This window comes from Salvelinus fontinalis, chromosome 16 (assembly GCF_029448725.1).
Source record: "Salvelinus fontinalis isolate EN_2023a chromosome 16, ASM2944872v1, whole genome shotgun sequence".
Taxonomy (NCBI): domain Eukaryota; kingdom Metazoa; phylum Chordata; class Actinopteri; order Salmoniformes; family Salmonidae; genus Salvelinus; species Salvelinus fontinalis.
Window position 1 is genome coordinate 30243635 of NC_074680.1, and position 26810 is coordinate 30270444.

Sequence of the window (26810 nt, forward strand, 5' to 3'; positions counted from 1 at the left end):
GACATCAATAGGTTTATAGATTGGTTTGTACCTTCACAGGGATTGGTCTTGCAGTGGTCCTTGAGCTCGGAGCAGGTCTTGCCCTCATAGTCATCAGGACAGGCACAGTAGAAGTCTTCCATCATACTGTGGCACTGGGCCTTGTTCTGGCACGGGTTAGGGCTGCACGGGTTACTCTGCACCTACGAATGAACAGATGGAAAGATGAGTGGATGAATGGATGGATTAATAGATAATTGTTATGTATAAAAGACAAGATCAGATTTGTCAAAGGTCTGGACTGAACCACCATAGCTCACCTCACAGGTAGTGCCAGTGTACCCATGTGGGCACTCACACATGAAGCCGTCCAGCAGGGTGTGGCACCTGCCCCCGTTTCTACATGGGCCGCTGGCACAGCTGTTCCTCTGGACCTCACAGTGCCGGCCCACAAACCCCGGTGAGCAGGCACACACGTAGCCTCTTCGCCACTCCTGTACGAAGCGTGAGGGAAAAAGTTGTCACTCAGAGGCTCCTATACCCAGAATAATGCTAACCATATAATATGAAAGGAGGGAATCAAACATGGTGGCTAGATTGCCTTATTGAATACAATTTCCTACCTTGCAAGTCGCTCCATTCTGACACAGTCCATGGCAGCTGTTGACATCTGCAGAGTGTAAAAGAGAGAACTTACTAATACAGATCTACAGATAGGACAGGGGAACATGCAGGTGTGGCATGCATGTGATACACAAACAAAACATAGAATGTGCAACTTGGTTAATGCTTAATGCTTCAAAGAAACTCAAAATAAGATTTTTCTCAAGGTGCAGGAAGACATGATGCTGTTGGTTAGTGCATGCCGTGAAAGCCAGTGAGGTCAACTACAAAACCGTCAACGATATCTACAGGATGTGCTTCTCATAGTAATGTCAAAACACTATCCATGGATCTAGATAAGTATTTGTAGGCCATAATAAAGCAGAAAGCCTGAGATAGGAACAGAACAGTAGGCCAGGGGCCCAGGTAAGTGTCAGAGCTAGCTGCAGGCAAAGGGGACAGAGACAAATGATTAACGGATACTGACTGATGTCACAGTTCTGGCCGGCCCATCCTCGAAAGCAGGCACAGTGATATCCACCGATCAAGTTTTTGCAAGAGTAAGCATTGAGGCATGGGTTCCCCATACACTCATTCGCGTCTGCGGAGTGCAAACAGAGAGAAAGAGAGAGATCTAAGAACCAGCCTCCAAGCCCCACCACCAAGCAGATCTCTACAGTTCAAGGCTACACAGAAACTAAAGCCCCTGATAAGAATTCTAACCTTAAACCTGTCTTTAGAAAACTTTCTCAACTATTAAATTAAATTGCATTTTTTTGCCATCTATTTAGCTGGCTCTGCCTCCTACCCTAAACATTTATTTCAGTTACCTACCCTATTTCTGAACTGATCTATTATCTGACAGAGTCCAGAGCTTTCCCAGTGGTCAGTTTACAAGGCAATTGTCACTAACACCCTCTCCCTGGACAGACCAGAACACAACTGCTTTTCCCCAGAGGTGAGGAGCACCTGTTGGGCTGCGGACACCCGACACCCCTCTCTCAGGTACCGCCCGCTCACTGAAAGGGGAACCACCTGCGCACTGAGAATAGCGGACCACGTAACACAAGACCCAGAGCTTGGGTTCCTCCCTGAGCATGTTTACAGGTTATAAAGTGTTTCCTTTCCTTTGCTACTCCAGGGAGCTAAATAGTGGTGTTGGGGTGAGGCCCTTTTATCCCAGTCTATAGCCAAAGATAACCCACTGTCAGGCTATATCAGGCCCCAAGGTTAGCAGGTGCCAGGCTAGGTGTTATTTATAGTTTTACTCAAGAAACCTGGCTCAGGTTGCACATAATATCCAGCTTTCTCCATGGACATGCATGCATCCATTTTAAATTAGTATCCACACCATAGTAATAGGACTGGCTCAACAGGGTGAGAGACACAAACAACCAGATACTGGACGAGCATGGAGATTCCTGGCATAAGATCGAACACGGCGAGATTCAATAACACTTCAAGTCACATCACATCACATTCAATTCAAATCAAACACAATTTAATTTAGCATGCAAATAGTCTCAAGTTATGCTCCCCAGGACATAATATTCATCTTTAGCCATTTGGACATGCTTTGCACCAGTTTCCCAGGCAGAGACTGTGCCCTCAGAATTCTCTAGTGTGAATTATAAACTACAGACCCCCCCGCCACCTCTCCTTCCCAGGTTTACCTATCTGGCAGGTCTTCCCAGCCCACTGTGGGGGGCAGAGGCACTCAAATCCGTTTTCCATGTCGATGCAGGTCCCACCCTGAGCACAGGGGTTAGACGCACACTCGTCCATGTCTGGAACACACACACAATGATGTAAGGGTTCAGCTTTGTAAAAACATGGGGGCACACACACACCTTGGGAGGGGCAAGATCGTAACTCACTCACCTTTAGCGCAGGTGGGCCCTGACCACCCTGCAGGACAGTGGCACTCAAACCCAGACGGGACCTCATGGCAGGTGCCCCCGTTGGCACAGGGGTTGGACACACATGCGTGTTCCACTGAAGATAACAGGATAGACATGGGGAGAGAAATGTGCCACGAGTCAGAGTGACGGATTACATAAATAGCACAACAAAAAATACACACACAAAAGATCAACTATTAAACATTGGGTACGTTTACATGCACACTAACACTTGTGGCAGTAGGCCGAGTATGGAAATAGTCATGTAAACACCTCACTCTGCTTATCTTGATCGGCGTAAGGTCAAAATCGAAGTAAGCATACGCCGATTAAAACACCAGGTTTTCAGAGCAATGTTTCAAATGATTAGAAAACCTTAATCAGCGTTCCAGCTGTGTGTTTGATCTGCATATGTGCTAGCACCATCCGAGCGAGCCTCCCTCTTATTACAAGTGAAGTGAGTTCGGAAAAACTGAAAGTATGCATCTTAGAAAAAGTATTCACATACAAACTTTATTGGTCCGAACTCAGAAACAAAAAGGTTTCGCAAAAATAACACTGTGGTAGAATATTTATTTTTATTGCCGATTTTCTGCAATTTATCTAAAGTCCCATCAGTAGCCTGATTTCAGATGTGTCCATGAAAACAGAATTATTAGGGAAATTGTTTTTCTTGCAAAGCATGTGAACATTTTAAATGAACTATTATATTAATCTGACTATCCACAATAATCGTATTATTGTGTGCATGTAACCGTGCTCATTGGCACAAACAGAATTGAATATGTTGACTGACTCACCTATCTCACAGTTCTTGCCTGAGTAGCTGTCAGAACAGGCACAGTTGTATTCATCTGGCTCTGAGTTCATACACGTTCCTCCGTTCTTACAAGGCTTGTTCGTCCCACAGTAGTTCAAATCTGGAGAGAATCATACAGGAATGATTACACTTGCACAATTTAATGGTCTCATACGAACACATCTAAAGGATTAGGATGGTAAATTATATGTTACAGATTAAATAATTTGTCATCACACGACTTCATAGGATCAGACATGAAAGCACACTGTTACACATTGCTAAATGTAGCCTCTCCATCCACCTCTCCGTCTTGTTACTCTGAAGTGATCTCCTGTTTCTAGCAGTCACTCTTCAGTGACCTCTGTTGACCACCTGATGCTGAGGGGAACTCAGAGGTGACCTTGTGTTGTGTGACACTACAGGGAGGTCAGAGGTCGCTGTAGAGGATGTGTTAATAGTACAGTGGGCCAGGTCTGGTCTGCTCTAATGTCTCACCTTTGTCACACAGCAAGCCTCCCCAGTTCTTCTCACAGCTGCACAGCCAGGGCTTGATGCAGGTCCCATGGACACAGCCTGGGTAGGGCAGGCAGTCGTCACAGAACGGACCCTGCCAACCGTATTTACACCTGCAAGACATATCAGAGACATCCATTAGAGACACATAGGGAATGGACCCATTATGTGGTCATACTGTAAAAACATCAGTCCCATGAAGAGATGGCTCATAATTAAGCAAGGACTCATGTAATAGGACAAGGCCTTCTACAATACGTCAACCACATGACAGACCTATGTGTCCATGTAAAAGTCAAGGTGATCTCGATCAGGAGCCAGACAGACACAACGTCTTCATCAAGGTGATCTCGATCAGGAGCCAGACAGACACAACGTCTTCATCAAGGTGATCTCGATCAGGAGCCAGACAGACACAACGTCTTCATCAAGGTGATCTCGATCAGGAGCCAGACAGACACAACGTCTTCATCAAGGTGATCTCGATCAGGAGCCAGACAGACACAACGTCTTCATCAAGGTGATCTCGATCAGGAGCCAGACAGACACAACGTCTTCATCAAGGTGATCTCGATCAGGAGCCAGACAGACACAACGTCTTCATCAAGGTGATCTCGATCAGGAGCCAGACAGACACAACGTCTTCATCAAGGTGATCTCGATCAGGAGCCAGACAGACACAACGTCTTCATCAAGGTGATCTCGATCAGGAGCCAGACAGACACAACGTCTTCATCAAGGTGATCTCGATCAGGAGCCAGACAGACACAACGTCTTCATCAAGGTGACCAGTGTCACACCTTACCTTCTGGGGCTCCTAATCTTTAGACAGAGCACCAGGGACATTCCAGGGCAGTGATGGGGTCAAGCCTGTTCCCATGGCGTGTGGGACAGGGCCGGGGATAGAGGAAGTCTAGCAGTGGGGGCCTCCTGAAGCCCCTAGGCAGGCAGCGTTGCGAGCGGAGGCAGCCGGCGAACAGTTAGCTAATCTGTTGGTTTATAGCTGCGCTCTGTTATTCCAAGGCCAGCGGTAACCTTGCCCCACCTGTGCTGTCACTTCTCACCCTGGGTTATTTAAAGACCACTTGCCCCACTACTAGTTGATATACTGTACTGGAGTGAGTGAGTGAGTGTACTGCAGTGTGCTGTGTGCTAACATTTTCGCTAGTAAGCGGCACTGCAGTCAAACACAACACGCAGTGCAGTACAACTTTGTATTGTAGTCTACTAATGTACAGGTATAAAAGTACTGAAGTGTGCAGTGGTGTGCTACTGTATACCAAACTGTATGTTAGCATGCTGAGGTTAAGTGTAAAGCTTTATAAGCAGCATTAGCAGCATTGAGAGACCCTGTCCACAGTAGAAACAGGGAGAGACCAAGGTGGCCACAAGGCCAAGGTGGCATTACCATTACCAAACAAACATCCCACCACAGCCCCACAATGGAGGACTCTTTCAGCCCAGCCAGCAACACTGTAAATATCCCCGGCCCAGCCCAACACAGCCAGGCCCAACTCTGTCAGACCCACACTGTGGAAATAGCCCTTTGAAGCCACACCCTCCAGATCACAGGAGGCTGATGAGGGGAGGACGGCTCATAGTAATGGCCGGGTCGGAGCTAATGGAACGCTGCAGCCATTACCACGAGACCGTCCTCCCCAATTAAGTTGCCACCAACCTGTGCTCACGGTTAGGCTCAGGGGCTCGACCTGCCTGCACATCACCTGTAGCCGCAGTAGCTTTCTATCTCGCTCCCTTTCGCTCTCTCTGTCTCTAAGAATTATTTACAGAAAGACTCTGGGAAATTAACAGTCTGTTGCATGCAGATTGAGGTCCCTTAAAAAAATAAAACGTTTTTTTGCAGTTTCACGTGTCAAAATCGCATTTTAACACATGAAATCACATGTTCACATGTGAATTAGCTGTTTTCACATGTTGAGCTGTGAAACCATATTATTTAGAGTGTGAATATTTAGAGTTCACATAATATCAAAACGGCAATATTCTTGTAATGCTTTTTGTATAAAAAAAAATCTAAAATTACAGGTCAATTTGAGCAATTATGAATTTGGAGGATTTTGACATGGATAAATTAAATTGTGATTAATCACAACAAATCCTTTGATACACTCAATTACATTTTGAATTGTTTGACAGCCCTAGTTGACATTAAAATGCGAAATGTTACATGTGTCCGAAAACCATTTTTAGATTTTAAAAAAATCGTAAGGGGGAGGTAGGTTGTGAATGCTCTGTGTGTAAGGAAACCAGATACTATACCACCAACACATTTTTTGTTTTCCTCCGCAGGCACCAGGCATGGAATCTTACTCCAGGAGAAGGTGTGTTGTTTGTTCACGGTCGGGATACACACAGCCTCCTCCTGAGCTTCAAATCACATGCCGAGGCACATTCCAGTCTTTTCTTGTCTTCCAGCCATGAAAATTCATTATTTTATGAGATGAGAACTAGATCTATCCCTTCTCACTCACGGCTATCTCTATTGAACAGATCCATAGGTGTGTTACAGAATGCACGTCAGAGAGTTGCACAAGAAGGTGGTCTTGCAAGTGGATTTGACATGGAATACTTGGTTGGTTCAGCCGTGAAGAATAACATGTACGTGACTAAGGCTGCTGGATGGAGTCCATACTCCCATGAGGGGTATGACAGCCAAAACAGGCCCAGGATAGGAAGAGGCGAATGGGGCTGCAGAGTAGAAATGGGCAGGGGGGCCCTGACACACCGCTGGAGGAGGGGAGGAAACGCTGTGTGAAAAACAGGCTACAGCTATAGGCCAGGTCTGGGACAGGAAGAAGAACAATGGCTCCTGAATCAGACTGGTGGGGGGTGGGGCCAATACACTGTACGTTCCATAGAGAGGGGGGACAGGGAGGGGGGAATGTGGGGGTCGAGCTCTGGTATGCGATCAACCCCCCGTGTCATCATTACCATCCTCATTGAACACAAAAAGAGCTACTGCCCATTAACCAGCCAATACACCCAGACACAATTCTCAGTCAAAGGGATTTCAATTGAAAAGGGAGTAATATTTCAGTATCTTATTAACATAGACACGATGGTACAAAGAATGAAGTTAACCCAGACTCACGTGCATTCTCCTGGGGCATTGCAGAATCCTTGCAGCAGGTTACAGCCCTGCTTGCAGATAGCTGTGAAACAAAGACAAAAGGATTCACCCATTAATTTCTAGTATCATCAAAGCGATATTTAAACATTAGTTTCAATGTGTGTATTTTGACTCAGAAGTGTCTTGTACATGGATTGTGTCAGCCTGCTCCCCTACTCACCAGCTGTACAGTAAGGTCCCATCCAGCCCTCCAAACAGCCTCTGTTCCCAAACTGGTCACACACGTAGTGGCCATAGTCATCATTGCGTGGCCGGCACTGCTTGTTGCACTTGTTGCCATAGTAGTTCTCATCACAGCGCACGCGGATGTTATACTCAAAGTTGGCTGTAGGACCGTTGTGTTGGATAGTCTGCTTGTCATCTCCAGGGTTGATCATTCCTTTACAGACACTCCGCTCAATTAACATATCCTCACCTGCATCAACAAACAAAAACCAAGACATTTCTTCATCATTATATAATGGACACTTGACAACATGCATACAATTAAATAGTCAAAGAGGTAGTTCAGGCTAGCTAGCCACTTATTCAAAGTTAGAACCAGTATGCCTCAGTACAAGGTCTAGTAGTGTCTAGAAGCAGGAGAAAGTCATCTGAGAGAACACCCAAAGTCAAACACCACTCTGTTTCCAAGAGCATGAAAGAAAAAATAAGGAAAATAAACCAAACACAAATACAGGGTGTAGGGCCAGGGCTGCAGGAGTTTGATAACCAAATCCTATTTCAGTTTTCCTGCTTTGTGAAATGCTTTTTGTGGCACTCCCTCCCTCTCTCCCCTTTCTCAGGAAATCCAGCTCTGACTCCTCCGGAGCCAGGGCGGAAATAATAAGAGACGGGAACAGACGAGGAAGAGCGACATAGGAAAGGGCCTTTAGCTTTTTCTCAAGGAACAGAAACACCATGACCCAACTGGCTTGGCTGCTGCAGCCACATACACAGCCCAGGACTGAGCACTGAGGGGCCAAACAGGCCCTCTCCCCTAGTTGGATGGTGGCCTGTTATTGGACAGGTAGCCAGGAGGAAATCTAGGCCTTTTCATTAGAAGGTTTCTGTATAACCTACCTTCAGTTGTCCAGGTATTACTATTTTATTATTTCTTAAAATGTCTATCCTGTTTACTGTACAGTCCAGTTTACTTCCAACTGTTACCCATTATAAAGGAGTTAAAAAACACAGAAAATGTTTTTACTTGCTGTCCTGATTTTCTCAATTTAACTGGGAGTTAATTTAAACTCAAGCACTCACTCTGCACATTTCCAGCAATTAGATATAAAAATACAGACCAATCATTGTCTCGCTCAGTGCTGAAGGAGACACTCAGAGAGAGGATGCTGTTACTAGGCAGAGCAGGCGGAGGGGTGTGTGTGTGGTGACTAAGACACGGGCTTACACAAACAATGAGGAGGCTTCAACACCGAGCAGTTGACTAAGTCAAGAGCGACAATTTTCTGTGCTTTCAAACAGCCACATCATTTAGTCACGCGTGACTAGTGGCATTGTTGTCATAAGCCAATGTCGGTTGTCAGGCTGTTTTCAGCATGCTAAACTTGGATATGGACACAACATTTGTAGTCAAGTAACATTAGATCACTCATTAACTGATTAAAAAAATACTCCACAAGACAACATTTTCTAAACTTAATTTACCGGTACTCCTGATAGCAGCTCGGTGATTTCTCCATCCCCTCTATCGTTCTCTGATTATAATGTTAAACTGTGTGTTACGAAACACTAACACTAATAACCATGCTACCACCTAAGAGAGACTATTTTTCTGAGCCCTATCCAACCCCATGTCCCCCACTGCCCTATCCAACCCCCTGCCCCCACTGCCCTATTCAACCCCATGTCCCCCACTGCCCTATCCAACCCCATGTCCCCCACTGCCCTATCCAACCCCCTGCCCCCACTGCCCTATTCAACCCCATGTCCCCCACTGCCCTATCCAACCCCATGTCCCCCACTGCCCTATCCAACCCCATGTCCCCCACTGCCCTATCCAACCCCATGTTCCCCACTGCCCTATCCAACCCACTGCCCCCCTGCCCTATCTAACTCCATGCCTCCCTGCCCTATACAACCCCCTGCCCCCACTGCCCTATCCAACCCCATGTCCCCCCTGCCCAATCTAACCTACTGCACCCCATGCCCTATCCAACCCCATGTCCCCCACTGCCCTATCCAACCCCATGTCCCCCACTGCCCTATCCAACCCACTGCCCCCCTGCCCTATCTAACTCCATGTCCCCCCTGCCCTATCCAACCCCCTGCCCTATTCAACCTACTGCCCCCCTGCCCTATCTAACTCCATGCCCCCCTGCCCTATCCAACCCCATACCCCCTGCCCTATCCAACCCCATGCCCCCTGCCCTATCCAACCCCATGCCCCTTACCCTATCCAACCCACTGCCATATCTAACCCACTGCCCAGTCCAACCCACTGCCCAGTCCAACCCACTGCCCAGTCCAACCCACTGCCATATCTAACCCACTGCCATATCTAACCCACTGCCCAGTCCAACCCACTGCCCTATCTAACCCACTGCCCAGTCCAACCCACTGTCCTATTCCACTGCCATGTCCAACCCCATCCAACCCATTGCTCAGGTCTACATATTAATAGAAGTTCCAATTTGGTGTGGCTAACTTTAGCTAGGTAGCTAGGTAGCTAACACAAACGTTAGCCAGGCTAGGAGTTAGGGTTAGGGTTAAGGTTAGGATTTAAGCAAAATTGTTAACTTTACGGTTAGGAGAAGGGCTAGCTAACATGCTAAGTAGTTACAAAGAAGCTAAAAGGTAGTAAGTAGTTGCAAAGTTGCTTATTAGCTTAAATGCTAAAGTTGTCTGTGAGGAGATTCAAACACGCAATCTTCGGTCACGTTATACGTCTACCCATCCATCCCGACCAACCACCCTACTTTCGTTTTTGCCTTAAGTAACTTTGTCTTATGTAACCATAGCAAAAGTGACATATCATACAATTTGAGTGTCCCGGATTTACATGTACTATGTTACATCTAGTCTATGAGACCAGGCTGAAGCAGCAGTTCAGGCTGTCCTGTCAGAGTGTTCAGACTGCCTGTCAGAGTGTCCAGGCTGAGATATTGAAGTGACATGCAGTAGCACAGCAACTGCTGGGACAGTAATTAGCAGACAGACATCAGTGGAAAGAAAAAAGAGCTGTGGTCCATAATGAATGGCTTAACTAGGTGATGTGCTCACAGGCTTTATATAGAGACATGGACATGGGGCACAAACAGTCTCCCAGTGAGTCAGTCCCTCAGGCCAGCCGGGCGGGAACTAACCTCGCCATGCTAACTATCACACTGGCAATATGAACGGCCAGGCAGCTTGGTGCATAGGAATGTACAGCATCCCAAAGAATGACTGTGTAGATCAACAGGTTAAACATGTGTTATAAAACCTTGTAACTTTTAGAGGGACAGAGGTTTGGTACTGTCACTTACCACCACTAAAAGTTAGCCAAGTTGAAAGTGGAGGGGTTACAGCTGACATACTGACCTGAGATGGGGTCAAACACTGAGCCAGAGAGGTGAGCTATACAGTGGCAAGAAAAAGTATGTAAACCCTTTGGAATTACCTGGATATCTGCATAAATTGGTCATCAAATTTGATCTGATCTTCATCTAAGTCACAACAATAGACAAACACAGTGTGTTTCAATTAATAACACACACATTATTGCATTTTTCTTGTCTATATTGAATACATCATTTAAACATTCACAGTGTAGGCTGGAAAAAGTATGAGAACCCCTAGGCTAATGACTTCTCCAAAAGCTAATTGGAGTCTGGAGTTACCTAACCTGGTGTCCAATCAATGAGATGATATTTGAGATGTTGGTTAGAGCTGCCCTGCCCTATAAAAAACACAAAATTTGAGTTTTCTATTCACAAGAAGCATTGCCTGATGTGAACCATGCCTCGAACAAAAGAGATCTCAGAAGAATTGTTGACTTGCATAAAGCTGGAATGGGTTACAAAAGTATCTCTAAAATCCTTGATGTTCATCAGTACACGGTAAGACCAACTGTCTATGAATGGAGAACGTTCAGCACTGTTGCTACTCTCCCTAGGAGTGGCTGTCCTGCAAAGATGACTACAAGAGCACAGCACAGAATCCTCAATGAGGTTAAGAAGAATCTTTGAGTGTCAGCTAAAGACTTACAGAAATCTCTGGAACATGCTAACATCTCTGTTGACGAGTCTACGATACATAACAAACTTAACAAGAATGGTGCTCATGGGAGGACACCACGGAAGAAGCCACTGCTGTCCCAAAAAAACATTGCTGCACGTCTGAAGTTCGCAAAGAGCACCTGGATGTTCCAGGTGCAAAAATCTTCTGTGGACAGATGAAACTACAGTTGAGTTGTTTGGAAGGAACAGACAACACTATGTGTGGAGAAAACAAGGCACAGCACACCAACATCAAAACCTCATCCCAGCTGTAAAGTATGGTGGAGGAAGCATCATGGTTTGGGGCTGCTTTGCTGCCTCAGGGCCTGAACAGCTTGCTATCATCAACGGAAAGATGAATTCCCAAGTTTATCAAGACATTTTACAGGAGAATGTAAGGCTCTCTGTCCACCAATTGAAGCTCAACAGAAATTGGGTGATGCAACAGGACAACGACCGGAAACATAGAAGTAAATCAACAAAAGAATGGCTTCAACAGAAGAAAATACCCCTTCTTGATTGGCCCAGAGTTCTGACCTAAACCCGATTTGAGAAGCTGTGGCATGACCTTGAGAGTGGTTCACACCAGACATCCCAAGAATATTGCTGAACTGAAACAGTTTTGTAAAGAGGAATTGTCTAAAATTCCTCCTGACCGTTGTGCAGGTCTGATCCTCAACTACAGAAAACGTTTGGTTGAGGTTATTGCTGCAAAAGGAGGGTCAACCAGTTATTAAATCCAAGGGTTCACATACGTTATCCACCCTGCACTGTGAATGTTTACACGGTGGGTTCAATAAAGACATGAAAGCGTAGAATTGTTTGTTATTCGTTTTAAGCCGACTGTGTTTGTCTATTGTTGTGACTTAGATGAAGATCAGATCAAATGTTATGACCAATTTATGCAGAAATCCAGGTAATTCCAAAGGGTTCACATACTTTTTCTTGCCACTGTAGTTGTTGTATGGGTCTGTTTGCTGTGGTTGGTACATGGCAGCTCAACTTGACAGTCCATTTCAATCATCTGGAGTCTGGGCTTTGTATTGGGGACTTTTCTTCCTCTTGTGCTGCTAAGAAGCTGCTTGTGTGAAGCTGCATTGTTCCTGGGAATAAATAGAGGTGACTCTCTAAGAGTTATGCAGCAGTGAAAACAGGACAGCTTGTTATAGAAGCTTGGGTTGGTATGTATCGCCTGTTCACCGGAGAGAAAAACACAACAACCTTGTCAGGTTAGGTCAGCCATTGACCTCGCCTGAGGTTCAATGTTGCCCTAAATCTAACACACTTGACTTGAGTGACATAGATTACATTCCACATTCCACGATTAACCTTTCTTCCTCTGGGCAGAGCTTACAAAACAAAGCCAAACAGGACTGAAATGAGAAAAGCAAGTAAAAACAGGATACAGCTGTGTTCCAAATAGCAGTGACTAGGCACCCCTCGTCCAAACTGGGCCTGACGCGGAAGGAGCTCCCTGTTCCCCCTTGAGACAATTAGTCACCTTTAATGAAGCTCTTCACACAGAGACACACATCTTCACAAGCCCCATCCCTGCAGTGACTAGGGCTGAGAATTGCCGCGGACCTCGCGATATTATCACGATACTTAGGTGCTGTACGATATGTATTGAGATTCTCACAATTCTTTTTGTATTGCTATTCAATACTGCGATTTTATTGCGATTTGATGTTCCAAACATGCTCACGATACGTTATGTCTGCTAAAGAGAGACTAGAAAAAGCATGAGAAAATTAGTTTGAATCAGTCATGGAAATAAAAGTGTTGAAAACATTTTGGCTCGCTATTTAAAAAGAAGATTGAGGCCAAGCTATAGGATGAAAAATACCTGAGTTTTGGCGCAGGTACAGCCGACTTGCTAACGCTACCTAGCAAATTTTTTAAAATATATTTTTTCAAATCGATACTTGCGGTTAAAGTATCGATATAATATTGTTGTGAGAGGGGAAAGGTCCTTAGTCTAAATTAGAGTACATCATCGCATAAATCACGCAGTTCTCCTTTTTGACATCACCTGTAACCTTGGTTCTGAGATGCTGCCATCTTTTTATGTCAAAGTAAATACCCCTGTCACTTCTAAATAAACACTAAACACATCCTTCAGCCCTCACCTAATGACTTATTTGATGGGAGACACTGAGGCCTGGCCGGCTCTCCTTTCATGTGGTAGTAAATACCTGGAAAGGTGAAGTGTACTGTACATACCACTGCTGCTGTGTGTACCATTGTCCCAGTCCCACGCTTCCACAATCAGAGTGTACGCCCGCTGGAAGAGAGACACAGACGGGATCATTAGGGGGTTGTAGGAATTCATACTCCCCAGTCCCACACACTGACAGACAGACACACACACACACACAGAATGTGGAATGCATTACACAAGGAACACATGATGATAACACACACACACCAGAAAAGTCTGGTGGGAGGAGCTATAGGAGGATGGGCTCATTGCAAGGGCTGGAATAGAATCAATGGAATAGTACCAAACCTATCAAACCCATGGAAACAACGTGTTTGACTCCGTTCCATTTATTCCATTCCAGCCATTACAATGAGCCTGTCCTCCTATGGCTCTTCCCACCAGCCTCCTCTGACACACACACACACACACACACACACACAGACACACTGTGTGTGAGTGAATGTGGATGCTGCTGGTGAGAAAATAGTTATTGGTTCCCACACTGCTGTCACTGATTAGCTGGATATAAGCCTGAGGGTAGTTAACAAGTGCAACTACTACTGTAGGGATAACAAATTAAAGTTGAACAACCGGCACTGAACACATTCTAATACAAAACAGGTGATTAAGCTGTTAGCTCAAGTGTCGCTGCTGTACTTACTGTACAGTGATATCATTTCCCTGAAGTGGCACACACATACTGAAACAATGCAAAATCTAACAGCAGCAGGCTTCTTAAACTGAAACTCCTGGGGAGTTATTTGGGTACCAGTACACCAAAGCCAGAAAGGAGCTGGCTAACTGTCAGGTGATTGTGGCCAGTACAGCCCATTCCACCAGAAGAAGGTCAGAGAGGTAGATTACACGGTACTGGTCAGATTAGAGAGAAGGGGTGAAAAAGGAGCTAAACATTTCTGTAATTTGGATTCTTGGATGCTCAAAGCTGTTGGAGGAAACTATATTTCACAAATGACTTCTAATAATGCTAAACTGCTGAGTATATGGAAGGCAGAGAAGTCTCGTTCTTTGATCTCCCGTCCCCCAGTAGTGACTTATACCACAGTCCCCCTTTATCACTTCCAGTCTCTTTAAACACACCCTGTATGTCACTGAAGTCTGCATTAATCTAACTAGTATGGCCTCTCTCCAGATTGATCCAAAAACACATGCCACTAACTCTGGCCCTTTCCGAATGCAAATAATGAACTCTTTAAAGGTCCAAGGACATACAGACGGCTTTATCTTCACCTTCCCCCAAAAGTAAACCTTCCATTGCATCATCAGCTGTCCCAGTAATGGGCCCTCAGTCAGTCCCCCAGGAGACAGATAGGAGGAGGAGACACATTCTGACCACAGACGTCTCTTTTACACTGCCACAGATAACTCAAAGGTCCAGACCTGAGCCACCTAAACCAGTTCATCACCACAGTGTGTGATGTAATACTCCATCTACTTTTATCACATCTACAATACATATTTTTACATCACACAGTGAGCATTCTTCATGAAAAGCTCAGTGGAGGGCATGGCACATTGAGAGGCGCCCTCCCTGCCCTTCTGCTGTCCTCCCGTGTCTCCCCAATACTACTGGCCTTTGAGTGACAAATCAGACTACTGCCTCCCATTCTCCTTCCTGCCCTGTCAGTTAAATATGACTGGCTATGATTTATGAGGCTGGGGAACCCAAGGCGTCATCAATGATATGGAGTGATAATAACAGTGTGATATCTTATTCAATCTTCCTTAAATCTTAAATGTCTCAATGACTGACTTCCAATCAGCCAATAGTCTCTCTGGACTCTGACTCACTGGTGGGCTTCCTGTGTGTATGTGTCATTGAGGAGAGTCTGGAGGCTGGGAGATGCTGGAGCATAGTGTGCGGCTGTGGGGTGCATGTCTGACTGTAGTGTAACCTGATGGACCAGGCCAGGGCAGCAGTCACAGTAGTCGTCACTTGACACCTTCCAGACCATTTTACATGAGTCAGAGGGATTCGCGTTTTCATTAGCTGGAGAAAAATGAGCCCACTCCTCACTGTCTTCACCTGTTCAATTAATAAATTACTGTACCCCTTCCATCGCCTGTGTCCCAACTCACTACAGATACAGTAGTACTGCTTTAACTAGGGGTCTTCTACATTAAAATCAAGAAGATGACTCAACTCAGCATTATCTTTTAAATGCCCGATGCAGTCAAAAATGTGATTTGTACACTGAGTGTACAAAATATTAGGAAAACCTTCCTAATATTCAATTGCACCCCCTTTTGCCCTCAGAACAGCTTAAATTGGTTGGGGCATGGACTACAAGGTGTCAAAAGCGTTCCACAGGGATGCTGGCCTATGTTGACTCCAATGCTTCCCACAATTGTGTGAAGTTGGTTGGATGTCCTTTGGTTGGTGGACCATTCTTGATACACACAGGAAAATGTTGAGCGTGAAAAACCCAGCAGTGTTACAGTTCTTGACACACTCAAACCAGTGCACCTGGCACCTATACCCCGTTCAAAGGCACCTAAATATTTTGTCTTGCCCATCCACCTTCTGAATGTACATATACATAATCCATGTTTCAATTGTCTCAAGGCTTAAAAATCATTCTTTAACCTGTCTCCTCCAATTCATCTACACTGATTGAAGTCGATTTAACAGATGACATCAATAAGGGATCATAGCTTTCAACTGGATTCACCTGGTCAGTCTATGTCATGGAATTATTATTATTTATTTTTTTAACTAGGCAAGTCAGTTAAGAACAAATTGTTATTTACAATGACGGCCTACACCGGCCAAACGCGAACGACGCTGTGCCAATTGAGCGCCGACCTATGGGACTCCCAATCACGGCCAGTTGTGATACAGCCTGATACAGGAAAGAGCAGTTGTTCCTAATGGTTCGTAAACTCAGTGTATATTTTCACACTATGAGGTTGGAATAAAACGGTGAAGTTGGGAAAATTATGATAATGCCCTTTAAGCTTAAGAGCTGTTTTAAAAGACCGCCTGAAATTTCTGCCTGTTAAGGTGGGATGGAGTTTTGGCCTTAAATTAGTTAATAGACCAATAAGAAAGGGTTCCAAACCTTTCTGAAAACAACAGGAAATGTTCAGTTTTCCCCTCCACACTCAGACCACTTCCAAATAGTCCTAGCAAAAGTACTGCTTGAGAAACTGCCCTTTGTTAATTTTTTACCCTTTTAATTGAAAACAATCACAGTAAGGTACTTAATTGTTTCTCATAAATTATTTGATATTGAGATAAAAACCGCTGCATTGGACCTTTAACACTAATCGCAATAGGGTCTCACAGAAAGTATGCCTGACATCATTCTAACACCCAATTAACAACTTTAGTAAAATTGAGATGAGAGGGGGAAAAACAGCAACACCTGTCATCTCACACCTGTTAGGATATTGAAATGAATAAAACATGTAGGTCCCAGTAGGGTACAGTGAGGCTGGCTAATTTAGCACGTTATTAGCACGTTACAGAAAAGCCCCACTCTAAACAAGGCATCTCCTACACAGGATCCTCATTCTACAAATAAAATCAAAACAAATCAAATAAAAAATATGCTAAATGACCCAGTATATTTTTATTAGCCAAGCTGTTGAAACTCTATTTCTCATGGTTTCCTTCAGTCACATAAATTAGCTTTCCACATGGTACAGTAGGTCTTGCGTCATCGTTTCCAATTTAGTAACAAGGAAAAAAATGTTTTTTTTTTATCCTCAAGTGTTTAACACTTTATGATTAACATCTCAGAATATTCTGACACAAAGATTACAAGCAATGACAACTTTTTGAGAATGGCAGCATGCTCAAATTCTACATATATGCACCAAGTAGTGAGTGCCCTTGATGATATCCTGATAAAGACAGCCTGACACACCCTCTGCCATCCCTCTCTATAGAGCAGCATTGTCTTTAGTTTTCCCAGGACATCAATGCAGCCATAAATCAGCCTCCTCTGCAAACAGCCCATCACTTCAGACAGTTAACCCTACACCATCTTCTTTCTCCATCCCTCCACTTGTTTTTATAACACCATAAATGCAGATAAAAACGTAGGTATAAACTCATTGTTTGGCCTGAAAGGCTCAGTGACAAAAGGGAAGCCTCCTGTTCTCCAAGGGCTTGGAAAACGGATAACCCAGGTTGGGAAAACCCCAATCACTCAGCACAGCAGAGCAAACTCAGCTGGGTTTAAGACCCCAATCACATTGGAATCACTATCAAACCATGTATTCTTGCACATGTATTAATGTGCACCCACTGGACTGGCAAACTGTGAGGCTCTCAAGCAATTTAAAAAAATATATATATTTCACTTTATTTAACTAGGTAGGCCAGTTGAGAACAAGTTCTCATTTACAACTGCGACCTGGCCAAGATAAAGCAAAGCAGTGCGACAAAAACAACAACACAGAGTTACACATAATAAACGTACAGTCAATAACACAATAGAAAATCTGTAGAAAATAAGCACACACACACACAAACGGCCTGATAACTGCTGGATGATAAATTGGAGTTAAATCCTGACTTTACAGAGGTTCCCTGCAACAACAAGGATTGAGTAACTAGGCTACCAACAATTGAGAAACCGTGATGTGGATGAACCCTCACCCCCTTCACCCCAGGGGAGAGAGCAGTGTTACAACAGCACTCCTGAGCTCCTGTGACACACACACAAGCTCACTGAACCACTCAACTGGGTCATTCCACCAATTCGATGCCTTTTGAGAAGTGGAAATTGGTAAAGTTTTTACATTCTGTCATAAAGAGCACATGTTCAACTTCATAAAAAAAACATGTTTTCCCATTTCATAAAGAAATTTACATACAAAGTAGTAAGTGCCTATCAAGTGCCAAATCAAGTAGTTTAACTTCTTGCGAATATAGGGGGTGCTGTTTCGACTTAGCATAAATCGGTCTTCAGATTAAACGGCTTCCTACTCAATTCTTGCTCGTACAATATGCATTTATTATTATTATTGGATAGAAAACACTCTCTAGTTTCTATAGCCGTTGGAATTTTGTCTCTGAGTGAAACAGAACTCCTTCTACAGCACTTTTCATGACAGGGAGTGAGATTTCAGAAATCTTTGCCCCTGTTCCCAGGTCGGTTGTAAAGTCCCTGTAAATGCTATGGAGAAACAAACACTGCCTACGTCTTCCTCTGGATGTCAGTACGTGGTGACGCTTTGAATGGAGTCGATTGTGCAATCAGGGCCTCTATAAAACACCAAAGACCGGAAGTAGCTTTCTTTTCCTGCCTGCGCCTGACGCACGATGCACATCGGACTTGCCTCCTTCCAAGCTGTTGTTTAGCCAGTAATATTTCTCTGGTCATGTTTTTACTCGTTATAGGTGTTAAAAACATCATAAGGTAGTTAATTTGAACCGTTTTATAGCAATTTATATCCGTTTAGGGTGATTTTATGGCATTTCTGTGTGATGCACTTTGAGGAGCTGGGCACTTTGAGTGCATGGTGAACGTTAGTGGCCATTTCGACGCGACAAGAGGACATCTTTCGACCAAAAGACGATTAGACCGGAGAAAGGATTCATTGCCCAAGATTCTGATGGAAGAACAGCTCATAGTAAGAACTATTTATGATGATAAATCGTGTTTCTGTCGAAAAATGTTAAACGCTTATGCCGCCATTTTGTTTGGTGTAGCTTCGCTTGGCGCAACCTGTATTGAAAAGTAAGGATAATTTAAAAAATGTAATTCAGCGATTGCATTAAGAATTAAATTGTCTATCAATCGCTGTCCACCCTGTATTTTTTAGTCAAGTTTATGAGTATTTATATATAAGACTAGATCACTGTCTAATATGGCGCCCGACATTTTCTGACCAGCTTGGCTACTTTTCTCATTGTCTAACCATGATTTTCGTGGCTAAATATGCACATTTTCGAACAAACTCTATATGTATGTTGTAATATGATGTTACAGGAGTGTCATCTGAAGAATTCTGAGAAGGTTAGTGAAAAAATTAATACATTTTGGTGGTGATAATGCTATCGCTCTTTTTGCCGTGAATCAATGCTGGGGTAATGTTTGCACATGTGCTATGGTAATATAACGATTTATTGTGTTTTCGCTGTAAGACACTTAGAAAATCTGAAATATTGTCTGGATTCACAGGATCTGTGTCTTTAAATTAGTGTACGCTGTGTATTTTTAAGAAATGTTTTATGATTAGTAATTAGGTAATACACGTTGCTCTCTGTATTTTTTCTAGTCGAGTTGTGATGGTGGGTGCAATTGTAACCTATGATTTATACCTGAAATATGCACATTTTTCTAACAAAACCTATCCTATACAATAAATATGTTATCAGACTGTCATCTGATGAGTTTTTTTCTTGGTTAGTGGCTATCAATATCTTTATTTGGCCGAATTGGTGATAGCTACTGATGCAGTAAGAAAATGGTGGAGTAAGAAAATTGTTGTCTTTTGCTAACAGTGGTTAGCTAATAGATTTACATATTGTGTCTTCCCTGTAAAACATTTTAGAAATCAGAGATGATGGCTTGAATCACAAGATCTGTATCTTTCATTTGGTGTCTTTGACTTGTGATTTCATGAACATTTTATTTTATGATATCCCTGTAACTTTAGGCTAGGCTATGCTAGTCTGCTTTTGTGTTGGGGGGGATCCCGGATCCGGGTTAGGGAGGCGTTAGAGGATAATTGACCATTTCATCGTAAATCAGCCATAAATCCCCTTGTGACAGGGGGGATGGAAGCTTGTTGTGTGCAACAGGGAGTGAAATTGTTCAAACATTTCTCTCCTGTCTGTCTAGGGTAAGAGGGTTGACGTGTTATGCTTGACCCACTCAGTTTTCCACTACAAAACACCAGAAAATGGCCAAAAAGAGTAGAACCAGTTCACTTGCTTTACCACTATGATTTGACTATTAGATGTTCAATGTTTCTTTTGTAAAGAAAATACATAAAAATGAATAGTTTCACCATATTAAAACGAGAATTCAGTTCACGTAACAGGGTTGACCTTAAAATGAGGGACAGATATAAATTGATAACTGATCAAATTAAATAAATAATAATATTCAGAAACAACTTTATCAAAGCAACAAAATAACCAGGGCTTTACAATGATGGTGAACCTTGGAGAAATGTTGGGGTTAAGTGGGTTAAAATCTTCCTAGAGGTGACCCAGGGTTGACGAAGGGATAAGTCAAAATGCTGAATTTCAGCACTTTAGCAAGTCTTTAATCCCATGAAAAATCTGATTTATTGAATTCTCCATATGGTCTAAATTAAAGGGCCCTTCATTTAATATGACAGGCTTTTAAAATGCAATTTTGGTGCACAATTTGTACTTAAAATATCAAAGGGATGCAAAAGGTACTCATTTCCTGTAAAGACCCCACTACAGTCAATTATGACCTAACCATTTCACAATCAAAAATACAACGTGATGAGAAATTATCATAATATTTCACCACCAAAATATAAGACAGACATGCATACAAAATGCCAATACAATGCTGTTACAGTGGGCATCTGCTGAGGTATTGGGATAGAGAGATGTGGTGTATAAAGGGAGGTCTCAGTTAATGATATACATAAAGTCTACGATTTAATTAGCCCTGAACACAAAGCAGCAGAGGGAGGAAGGGAGGAAGGGAGGCTTTGCTGTAGTCCTCCTGGCCTGGTGGGCTGGCTGGCTGGCTGGCTCCAGCAGAGCTCCACCAGCCATGTGAACAGGTACTGAGGGCAAGTGGAAATGAAACTTACTGGCTGTGTAATAACATGCTTTAATCACAGCTGCACTGAGCTCAGCAGCACCTGGCTGCAATACATGCATTTCATTAGCATTTATCACACACATGCACACGCAAATGGGTGCAGAAGTGCATACACACAAACACACGGAAGGGGAAGCAAGCACACACACCCAAGCACACATACAAGCACGCACACACACACACAAAAACAGGCACGCATGCACACACATCCACAGAATAAAACACACAAACAAATAAGAAATTCATCAATCTGCTATCCCTAATCCCAACCTCATGAGAGTGTATCCAAAACATTAAACATGCAGCCAGTAATCAGACATTTTACACAGCTGGGCTAAAGGAAAAATCAGGTAATCTAAAGTGGAACCAGAGGAATTCACTCGAGTCGGGTCATGGCAGCAGCAGAAAGATGAGCAGGCCTTTCCTGACCACAATTAAAGGAGCACAGGGCTTTAAACAACACTATCCCTCACCTTTCCTTACCTCACACACACTCACGTAATGTAGCCCTGCCTCTCCCATCTAGAGAAGCACTACCAATGCTTTTAGGCTTATTAAAGTGACCTAGAGACAGAGAAGAGGGGTAGGAGGCAGGGACAGAGGATGAGATGTTGTGAAGCACGTCAACCCAACAACAACACCCCAATACTGTATGGCCTCTGACTGACATCAGCCCTCTGACGAGATTCTCTTCAGCCACCATGGTCATTCAAACTAAACCCTATCACAAGAAGTGACTTTGTTGACAGTGCTGGTATCGTATAAACGGTTAACCGACGGTTGTGGATAAAGATCATCGAGAAAATACAAAATGAAATAATAATAATTTAGGGGGTGGAACGAACCGCTGACTGAATACAGGACGGCCAGGCATTCGTGCGGTGCGGTAACATGAACTTTTAACAACGGGATGAAACTTTGTTGCTCCTTGCTGAAACAAGCAAGGTGTGTAGCCTACCAGTCTTCGGTTGACTAGGCAACGCCCCCCACAAAGCAGCAGCTGTATTTTTGGTAATGTTAGTTGAATCAATAAGTCACATCACATATTGATGGCTACACTTCCTGATTTTACTTCCTGCTTTTACTTCCTGCTTTGCTCCTATAGGTACACTCGCAATGGCTACCAGTACACCCATTATGCCATCATTTACTTGAATGGGGACGCCCTTTCTATTCATTCTATTTCTATGCAGGCTGGCCAATTACCCTCTTCCAAAATTCCATGACAGTCAAAGCCCTTGTTGATTCCACTTGAAATGTACTTAGAAAATGAGACATTTTATCCAAATAGTATACAACTAAGCATCAGGATCAGTACTAACAGACCAGAGACGTTATGCTTATGCACAGCTGTATCATCATCCTTGCCAAACTAGGGTATCTCACTTTGAGTTCAGTGATATTTTCCATTATCAGTGTCATGTTATTACGCATGAGTTATGCACCCCTTTACAACATGATAGTTAACCAGACAGAAAGGAAAAGGACATCCTTGGTCCAAGACAAAGTTCTACCTCATGTAGCGCCCAAGCACAGCCTGGTTAAAGCTGACAGAGTCACACAGGGAAAGGAAAAATATGGCCAGGGTTAGAGGGGCATGAAAACAACCACAAAAATGGAGAGTAACAGCCCCTCATCCATATGATTTACTCCCATGGGGGGATGGAAGGACAGACTGCCTCTAAATATACCACGAATAAGAGAATAAGGAGGAGTAGGGAGCAAATTAAATTGATGTTTTTCTTGTGGAGTCAAACACGAAGTCTTAAGTGACTGAGCTGGATCCTAAAAATATCTCTCCCTCATGAGTCGTGACTGAATTCTCACAGAGGAAAGAGAAGAGGCAGCCTTTCTCTCTTTACTGGCATCCCTCCCCCCTCCATTTCATGAGAAAGGTTTCACTAAAAACACACACCGGGTGAGAGGTTAACCATGAGGAAATTATCGAGTGGCAGAAAAAGGCATTTTTCTCTTTAATTCATGTCAGGAGCTAGTGGCCCAGACATTCTGACCATACTGTCATGCCTTGATAATATGAACTCTATTAGGGTTATCAGTCAACAACATACCAGTATGCTGTATATGTTGTTTACTACAGAGGTCTGTCATTTTCTTTGAAAGCAAACTGGGTAGTTTTTCTTTTTCATGTAAAAATACATGTCGAAAGAGAGGGTATACTAAGACTATTAGGGGTCTCCTAGCAACTGACAGCAAGCCTCAAATCAAATTTAAACTGCAGCTGTCATGTAGTGTTAGGAGTGTGAGGTTGCTGGCCAGCTTAGCACACCCTGATGGTTTCAGGCCCAACACTAAAAGTGCACAACACTAGACATGCTGCTACACTAAACCAACAGTTACAGTTATTAATGGGAGAAAACATTATTTACCATCTTCTGGACTTTAAAAAACAATTTCGAGATCAATGTTTGGACATTGAAAAGCACATCCACGAATATGCCCTTGACTGGCCCATCACAACAATGGAAAACTTGAAAGGGTTATCCCGGCACTACAATCCTCTCTTTTGTCCTGTCTACATTGAGGATAATACTGACCCGACTCAGTGAACCTGAGAGGCCAGAGGTAAAGGCATCCCCTAGCACAGATCTATAGGGATCTTCTAGGATCTTCACTTGTTCGAGTATAGTGGTGACACCGATATCCCCTCCCTATGTCACACACAACTTAGTGGTAACCGTATCTGCCCAGGGCCCAAGTTACTACTTCCATCTTTCCCTCCCCTGACAGCTGACCACAAGGACTGATGAATGGATAGGTCACACAGCCAACCAACCACACAACAATCCTCACATTTCTAGTCCAAAACGTGCAGAGGGATGTTGTTCATGGGGAGAGGTATTTGTTCAATATCCCTCTTGATGACTTGAGAGCTTCCATGTCTATGTGCTGGACTGTAGGCCTATCTTTGTTTGGTAGAAGCAGCCAAATATAGGAATTGCAGATTAGTACTATGTTACTATGATGATGCACAAATGAATGATTGCAACCACCATGTGCACAATTGTACTTTGTCAGCAATTTCGATTTTCAGACCTTTGGAGAAAGGCACAGTAGCCAGTGATTTATGGAATCAAAGCAAAAGCAAATGTAATACGTGTAATTTGAAAAGTTAGAGTAAAAGTGTATGTGTTCTTGACATTTGTGCTATGTGAAATAGGCACACAAAAAAAATAGTTTTTGTGGAATGCACTAAGCCAGATACCATGTGAAAACGTTTTATACGTTATTATTTACAGACAAGTCTCATAAACTGAGGTGTTCTCCAAAGTTGCCAAGTGGCCACTGGCAATGAAGATGGCACACTCACAACCTCATCCGGTTTGGACTTGACTAGTAACTATATTTGACTATTAATGAGTAAATGAATAAAAGCAGGACATATGCAGTGGATCAACAGATGTAATAATGACGTATCGTCAACTTACCGGCCAAGCGAACTGGAATGGGATGACAATCTTTCCACCATCGTTGTTTCGGTTTTGGTTGTTTTTGGTGCTCTTAAATTGAAAAGTATTCCCACCGATAACGTTAGTAGATCCAGTTCCATAGATGCACAAGCCTGTGGTCGTGACCTCCGTTTGGTATTCCTTTAGACACACTCTGAAGTACGTATCACACTCATCCCTGCTACAGTTGAGATCCTGCGCGTTCCTTTCTCCGTCGCAGCAGTCCCCGTCCGACAACTGACCGTTAGCGTTCTGTACAGCAATCAACTGCAGCTCAAAATAGCCCGAAGATTGGGACACCTATGAATAACATTTTAATATAAAATAAATACATGAAGCGCGTACCATTTTTAAGTAGGCCACAGAAGGTTATGCATGTTGCACACCTGAACTTTTATTTTTTTCAAAATGTTTAGATGTTTCAGTCTGAATGCTTTTCTACACCTCATTTTATGTGATGTTAGTGGTGTTAGACCTACTTGCATATTATATTTATAGTAATGGAAGAGGTTTTGGGCAATTGTATGTTTTTCATTTATAATTATTTGATATGATTAATGCTGCTTTAAACAACAAATGTATGTTTTTTAAACATCCGATTTTTACCCACGGAAATAGATACCTAGATTAGCCTATAACACAGGCATGTAAGAACACACTGTCTATACATTGCGCTGATTGCCTTGGTCCAGGACAAGAAGAATGCAAAATGAATTCATCCATAGGGAAGCTCCAAAGTAGAATTCCAAGATCACATGATTTAACTACGTAATTTCATTAGAAATGGAATTCTAAAAATTAAATTCACAAACTGAATGAGACATCGTTGTGTACATGATACACTCGCGCAACTGCGGATCAATTCGTTTGATCTGTCAATATAAAAATAAAAAAGTTCTCACCTCAGTCCACACCATCAGGAGAAGACACACTATTGAGAGACACTTCGAAATCCCCATACAATTCCACATGTCTCCGTTAGATTAGTGTATGCTACCATTAGGAAAATGTATTTATTTCTAAGAATTTGCCGTTGATCGGTGATTGTATCATCTTCTCCTGGCATGCACAATGAGAAAGCGTGATCTATCTCTCCGAATGAAGCAGAAACATAAGATGCGTACTACTAAGGACACCCGAGGCAGCGCACTTCTGGTCCAGGCCAGAAACACAGTCGAATCACTCAACAGCAAGGCAAGCGATCGGTTTTACTCATGGTTTTACTGTTGAAGACAAGCCCGGGTATGGCTCTTTGATTGACAGCTAAACAAACCATTTGCAAACTCTTGGCTCAAACAGTTGAGGAACCGCCACGAGCCAACCATGAAGGTGGGGGGCGGAGTGCCATGCTAATTACGCCTGAGTTTGGTACGTTTATGATCAGAAAACATAGTTTGTGGAAACATATATTTGTATGTTTTTCCTTTTCAAGATCAGTCCACAGTTTTTATACCTGACCATTTCTTACAAACAATGCTTGCTTATGTTACTACAGAATAAAGGTTGAAGTTACGGTGCAATGGATGATTGTTGCACAAATAGCCTGGCATGATATGTTGCTTGAATCAATTGTCAGTATTTACAATTACAAGACATTGATGTCCAAAGTATATGGAGAGTGGTCCAAGATACAGGTACAGGACACCTGAGAAGGCATCTTCTCTTACATGTAAGTAGAGAAACACATATCTATCAGCCCCCTCTACTGTTTATGTTGCAGGACCACTGGGATTAGCTCTATATCCACAATGAATTCATATTCTTTATTATGTCTAATTAGGAGGACACACTAAGTAGCCTGAATATAAGTCAAGAGTAAGACCATACACACACTTGGGACTCAGAAGACACTTATAGTATTGTTGTACAATTAATGACAAATCCTGTACACACTTAAAAATAGAGACTGGATATAACAACCCACCAAAAATATTACTCATTCAAATTTTCATTAGGTACCCATGAACTCTATTGTGTGCCTTAGGTACATTTCTCAGTTATTGTTCAAGCTTGCCAAAGAATAGCCAGGAAGAGCATTTTTGACCCCCGTTCACACATACTCTGCATGCATTCTTGATGTGCAATGACTTGAATAAAAGGCAACAAAGATTATTTTGCTTTCTCCCCTTTCAAATCAAATTAAATCACATTTTATTTGTCACATGCACCAAATACAACAGGTGTAGACCTTACTGTGAAATGCTT

At 43.2% G+C, this 26810-nt stretch overlaps 1 protein-coding gene across 4 annotated transcripts in view; it reads right to left on the bottom strand.

Annotated features, from left to right (window-relative positions):
• LOC129812974 (protein jagged-2-like) overlaps window positions 1–25810 on the bottom strand; it is a 37351-nt gene extending 11541 nt beyond the window's left edge. Inside the window, exons 1-13 of one of the 4 annotated variants that reach the window (XM_055865024.1) lie at window positions 25508–25810; window positions 24585–24905; window positions 13372–13432; window positions 7110–7364; window positions 6911–6971; window positions 3781–3911; window positions 3284–3403; window positions 2464–2577; window positions 2256–2369; window positions 1070–1183; window positions 603–649; window positions 300–473; window positions 32–182 (exon numbers count right to left, since the gene is read on the bottom strand). In XM_055865024.1, coding sequence (XP_055720999.1) covers window positions 32–182; window positions 300–473; window positions 603–649; window positions 1070–1183; window positions 2256–2369; window positions 2464–2577; window positions 3284–3403; window positions 3781–3911; window positions 6911–6971; window positions 7110–7364; window positions 13372–13432; window positions 24585–24905; window positions 25508–25576 — 1732 coding nt within the window. In that variant the 5' untranslated portion in view covers window positions 25577–25810. Of the gene's footprint in view, window positions 1–31; window positions 183–299; window positions 474–602; window positions 650–1069; window positions 1184–2255; window positions 2370–2463; window positions 2578–3283; window positions 3404–3780; window positions 3912–6910; window positions 6972–7109; window positions 7365–12087; window positions 12165–13371; window positions 13433–24584; window positions 24906–25507 lie in introns of those variants that run through there. The other 3 variants (XM_055865026.1, XM_055865025.1, XM_055865027.1) reach the window with 3 other exon arrangements.
• Between the last annotated feature and the right edge of the window lie 1000 nt (window positions 25811–26810).